The 6000-nt window shown below is 46.0% G+C and overlaps 1 protein-coding gene across 1 annotated transcript in view; it reads left to right on the top strand.

Moving 5' to 3' along the window:
* The first annotated feature begins 883 nt into the window (after nt 1-883).
* dip2a (disco-interacting protein 2 homolog A) overlaps nt 884-6000 on the top strand; it is a 98521-nt gene continuing 93404 nt past the window's right edge. The window contains exons 1-2 of the mRNA XM_056268442.1: nt 884-995; nt 5705-5824. Coding sequence (XP_056124417.1) covers nt 5758-5824 — 67 coding nt within the window. The 5' untranslated portion in view covers nt 884-995; nt 5705-5757. The remainder of the gene's footprint in view (nt 996-5704; nt 5825-6000) is intronic.

The following is a 6000-nucleotide window of genomic DNA, read 5'->3' as shown; positions in this document are numbered from 1 at the left end:
CCCCAATTTTGGGTCAAATATGGACAAACCCAGCCATTGGGTTACATTTTTGTAATTACATTTTTAACCCAACGTTTGGGTTAGTCCGTATTTGACCCAAAATTGGGTTAAAACAACCCGCCAGAATTTTTTAGAGTGCATAAATTAATACAAGAAAATATAAAATTATACAAACAGTGCTTGTGAAAGCTGTAACTGTACACAGTAAATACGTATTACATGAATGAGGCTGCTGTCACTTTAAGAGCAGATGGTCCTCTGGGAGACGACAGATCGCCCCCTATAATGGGTCTCGAACCACCCCTGTACACAATAAATAAATCATATGTACAATTGTTATCATATTTATTTCTTTATATGCCAGTTTTGAAGTAATTCATAGCGGTGAGAAGTTCTCAATGGAACGCCTCAGCTGCAACTCTACTCTGGTAGATGTAATGTAAGAGTTGTGTGTCTGTCGTGTTTGATGAAGTATTGTGGTATCTCAGCACTGGATCCCCATGAGAGCTCAGATGTGGTGTAAAGGACCCATTGATCTTGAGGTGTTGGGTTACCCGGATAGCAGAGAAGTCTGAAGTCGAGAGAGGATTTATGTTGCCATCTAAATGTGCTGAAACTGAGTAGTGTCACTTATTACCAGTGCATTACTCACACTAAGATTATTTGTTTCTGTGGGCCCAGAACAGGATTCACTGCACAGTGTAGTGACCTTGATTCTGTAATGCTGGGTTTGCAGGTTCTTCAACTGTCTTCCTGCGTTCCCTTTACGCCACAGTTAGCTTGCGTATGGGGAACATGTCACGCATGGAAACTGCAGCGATGCCTGTGTGTGTGTGTGTGTGAGATGGTAACGCTGTGGTCTCTGTTGTGTGCAGGTGTAGACCCGTCTCTGCAGATAGACCACAGGATCCACACGGCGTCACAGGTGGCTCCTCCGGGCTCCAAGCAGAACAAGCCCCGCGTGGCCAACTCACGGGATGAGCGCTTCAGATCAGGCACGAGCTCTCCTCTGCTAAACCAGCACTCAGACACTCACATCGGGATGCTTGCAACAAACAACTGCACTTTATCACACTTGTATTTTTTATTTTACCAGATGATGTCCCATCGAGATATTCAAATCTCTTTTACAAGGCAACAATTACACAAGTTACACAGAATCACATAAACAAACACAACAAACAAAACAGATTTACAGTACATGTAAAACAAGTTTATAAAAGAGTACTTCGGAAAATAAAGCAATATGGAAAATAATATACTTTATAAGAATATTCGTACGTACGTGTGAACTGAATGTAATGTTTTCTTTCACTTAATTGCATGATACATTTCATTTAAATGAAACTCTAGTTTAAATTTATATGAAATGCAATCAGCTGATCTTTAGTGTTTTTGACCCCCTTTAGTTGAGTACATCTTTATATGCAATTTCATAATTCTACTGTCTTTGAAATATGGTTAAAGTCACTACTGAATGTACTGACAAGCATTTATGATCAACTAACATTTCTATTTAAACTTGTTTGTCAAGTTTATTTGTAATTACACATTTATAATGAAGCTGTAGTTTAGCACATTTATAATATATTAGCTATAAATGTAATGTTGAATAACACACTACAGTTAAAATGATAATCAAGTACTTTACATGTGCTTTAGTATGTTAGTCAGCACATTAAAATAAGTTTAAAGCACGACAAAAGACTATTAAAACAATGATTTAAAATGTACTTTAAAGTAAAACTTTTCACTTTAACACTATTATGAAGAAAGTGCACAAAGCGTCCCTCTTTAAGTGCACTCACTGTACGTGGCCTTTGAACTCATTAACATTATCTGACTGCAAGTATATATTTTTTTAAATATACTTTTATGATTTGAAGTAAACTATAAGTAAACATTCAATACAGCTTAGTGCACTTCTTTTTCACAGGGTTCAGGATCACTATTGTGTGTTTCATTATTACTGATGAACTTTTGCATGTAAATTAATATGAATGATACATCAAATCATGTGACTTAAGCAAGCAGAGGTGTTTGTTCTTTTCCAAGAGATCGACCTTACATTGTTCCTTTGTTTCGAACCAAAAGGCTAAGAACATCAAAGCACAATATAATATAATAATATACTCTGTAATATTATTCAGGTCCCTTGCGAGAAGGTTATTATTGTAAGTGTTAGTTTACTTTATTATTATTATTACCGAATGGTTGTCTATGGTAGCCCTATGAACAGAACATGGGAAAATGAGGAAAATTGGCACACTTGTAGTGATGGTAATGAATATTAATCTGACCAAATTTGGGGTTGTCACGATGTCACCCTGCTTTGGACTCAGTTGCACCATTTCCCGACACTAGTTTGTCGTCATAGTCACTAATTTGATTTGCCATCACTGCCAGCTGTGTTAACGTTAATCACCTCATTTGTCTGTCTATTTAAGTCCTATGTTTTCAGGTCACCCCTGTCCGGTCTCGTTTATGTATGGTTGTGTTTGCTTGCTGTTCTTCATGTGGATTTACCCTGTTCATATTATTGAATACAGTTTGAACCTTTATCTTCATCTTCGTGCCTTTTTATGCAGCACAACCGTGACAGAAGACCGGAACAAAAAGTGATATAGACTGGGGCGTGTTTTTGATTTGTTTTGTATCAGTGTTTTTTATGTAAGTTATTTTTCCCTCATTATCATGGACTCTCGCTCGTTCCTGTTAATCTGCCCTGAGCAGGGAAATCGCTCCCTCGAGGCACATGTGACAGAATTCCTCGCACATCAGTCGAGCTTCCCGGACAACTGCCTTTGTTCCTTCCTCTATGTTGGACCCAACGCATTGACAAAGGCACAGTTGTCCGGGAGGGACCTCGAGGGAGCTTCGCCGCATATGTGGAGTGGGTGCTGGCATCATGTGGATTGTCTTTCACTGTCAGATTCGATGACACCATTCCCACTCCTAATCCAGTCTCCAGCCAGGAACCTCCAGACAGAGAAGGAGCCAGCAATACATTTCGCTGAGCGAAACATCGCCGTGGAGCCGGAGCACAGCGAGTCTGACCAGGTGTGCGAGCCGGCTGCATGATCCCACGCAGAGGGAGTTTGTGATGAGTGTGAGGGTGTATTAAGGAGCTCCACCCACACTCCCAGCACTCTGAACTATTGCTTTGAGTTTGGAGAGGAAGAACACCAACCCCTTTAATCCCTCCAGAGCCTGTCTGCTTTTTTTTGGATGAGTTTGTTCCGCCTCCTCTCCAGACTTATTACCAGGATTGTTTGTTTTCCGCCAATCCCTCTGTTCATCATCAGTCCCTTCTCCAGCCCTCAGCCACACCTGCTACCCATCCCTCACTGTCTCCCATCAGTCCCTCAGTTCCTCATCAGCCTCCTCTCAGTGGCGCAGCTACACCTGTGTGTGAGTCAGCTTCTCGTGGGCGTGGAGATCCCGTTGCTCCGTCCCCGGCCTCAGGTCCCGTTGTTCCACCTCGGCTCATCGTCCTGACTCCTTCGCCTTCGATCCCTCCTCCCTCAACTCCAACAGCGACCGTCGAGCTTTCGGCTCCACTGGCCTCCCCCAGACCATCGGCTCCCCCTGGCTCAGACATCGGCATCACATCACTACGGACTTGCGGGCCGTTCGCTACACTCCGGCCCTCCACCCCTACGCCTCTGTTTGGCTCCGGGTTAGGGCAAGCTACGCCTCCGCCCTCAGTCGTTCCAGCTCCACCTCAGCCCTCTGGTACCCTATTTCCATCTCGGTGGGGTCGTCGCTGCAGCTCCGTCGTGGACTCGGGGGCCTCAGCATCACTCCGCTCCTTCGACTCTCTGTCTTCACCTAGGGATCCACCTCCATCAGCTCTGTTACCTCCACTCTTCCCCAGGGTAGCGTGGAGACCTTCACCCCCTTGGCTCCTCCCTCCAGTAACGCCACCGTGGGATGCCATCGTGGCTGTGGCCTGGAGCTTCATCAGGCAACCCCTGCTCAAGGCCACCCCCTGGATGACACCGCCATCTTCACCTACCTGGTCTTCTCTGCCTGTCCGTCTACCTGCTCCTCTTACCAGCCCTTCTTCTGCTCCTCTTACGGCCCTTCTTCTGCTCCTCTTACCACCCCTTCTTCTGCTCCTCTTACCAGCCCTTCTTCTGCTCCTCTTACCAGCCCTTCTTCTGCTCCTCTTACCAGCCCTTCTTCTGCTCCTCTTACCAGCCCTTCTTCTGCTCCTCTTACCAGCCCTTCTTCTGCTCCTCTTACCAGCCCTTCTTCTGTTCCTCTTAACAGCCCTTCTTCTGCTCCTCTTACCAGCCCTTCTTCTGCTCCTCTTAACAGCCCTTCTTCTGCTCCTCTTACCAGCCCTTCTTCTGCTCCTCTTACCAGCCCTCTGCTCCTCTTACCAGCCCTTCTTCTGCTCCTCTTACCAGCCCTTCTTCTGCTCCTCTTACCAGCCCTTCTTCTGCTCCTCTTACCAGCCCTTCTTCTGCTCCTCTTACCAGCCCTTCTTCTGCTCCTCTTCCAGCCCTTCTTCTGCTCCTCTTACCAGCCCTTCTTCTGCTCCTCTTACCAGCCCTTCTTCTGCTCCTCTTACCAGCCCTTCTTCTGCTCCTCTTCCAGCCCTTCTTCTGCTCCTCTTCCAGCCCTTCTTCTGCTCCTCTTCCAGCCCTTCTTCTGCTCCTCTTACCAGCCCTTCTTCTGCTCCTCTTCCAGCCCTTCTTCTGCTCCTCTTCCAGCCCTTCTTCTGCTCCTCTTACCAGCCCTCTGTTCCTCTTACCAGCCCTTCTTCTGCTCCTCTTACCAGCCCTCTGCTCCTCTTACCAGCCCTTCTTCTGCTCCTCTTACCAGCCCTTCTTCTGCTCCTCTTACGGCCCTTCTTCTGCTCCTCTTACCAGCCCTTCTTCTGCTCCTCTTACCACCCCTTCTTCTGCTCCTCTTACAAGCCCTTCTTCTGCTCCTCTTACCAGCCCTTCTTCTGCTCCTCTTACCAGCCCTTCTTCTGCTCCAAATCCCCCTCCCTCCCTCCCTCCTTCACCTCTTCTTCAGCGCTAGATTGCTCCTTCCGGGAGGGGGGCGTTATGACTTGATGTCACCCTGTTTTGGACTCAGTTGCACCATTTCCCGCCACTAGTTTGTCGTCATAGTCACTAATTTAATTTGTCATCACTGCCAGCTGTGTTATCGTTAATCACCTCATTTGTCTGTTTTTAAGTCCTGTGTTTTCAGTTCACTCTTGTCCGTTCTCGTTTACATATGGTTGTGTTTGCTTGCTGTTCTTCGTATGGAGTTTACCCTGTGGATATTATTAAATACTGTTTAAACCTTTATCTTCGTGCCTTTATATGCAGCACAGCCGTGACAGGGGTCTCTAACTCTCCTCAGCAGCCTAGTGAAACAGCATCAACTGAGTGGCGCAACTTGCTAAGCCACAAGCCCCGAACCTTTCAGGTCGTGGGTTTGAATCCTGTGTGGCAAATGCCCAGACCGCAAGAGGTACTGTGGCCAGAAATCGTGCAAGAAGCTGCATCTTCTGTTCCAGACTCTCACTCTTTCTGAGAGTGATCTGATGATCATGCTTTGATGTAATTGTTATGCTTGTTGTACATGCTGAATTTACTCTGCTTGCGGTGACTTCGGTGCTTCGTTACGTGCAGTAAATGTGATGTCTTACGGTAGTTTTCTATCTCATCTAATGTTGCCGCTATCTGTGTCCCCACAGACCTTCATACAGAAGCAGTACAAGCAGCCTTGTCAAAGTATAAAGAGAGAAAGATGCCGATGCCCTCGAAGAGACGCTCTGTTCTAGTGCAGTCCTCAGTTGAAGCATGCACTCCTCCAGGTAAAACACACACACACACACACATATGTATACATGGTATAGTGCTGGTCTAACTGGTGAAGCATGAATATTTAAATCTTCATAATCATGATGGTCTCAAGGAAAACTGAGCTGGTTTGCAGGCCGTGCGGTTGACCAGCATCCAGCCTTCCCTGTTGATCCCAGCATGAAGAACA

This window comes from Rhinichthys klamathensis, unplaced genomic scaffold, assembly GCF_029890125.1.
Source record: "Rhinichthys klamathensis goyatoka isolate OS25496 unplaced genomic scaffold, OSU_Roscu_1.1 h1tg000272l_1, whole genome shotgun sequence".
NCBI classification, from domain to species: Eukaryota; Metazoa; Chordata; class Actinopteri; order Cypriniformes; family Leuciscidae; genus Rhinichthys; species Rhinichthys klamathensis.
Note: the sequence above shows the minus strand (reverse complement) of the source record. Positions and strands in the feature narration are given on the sequence as shown.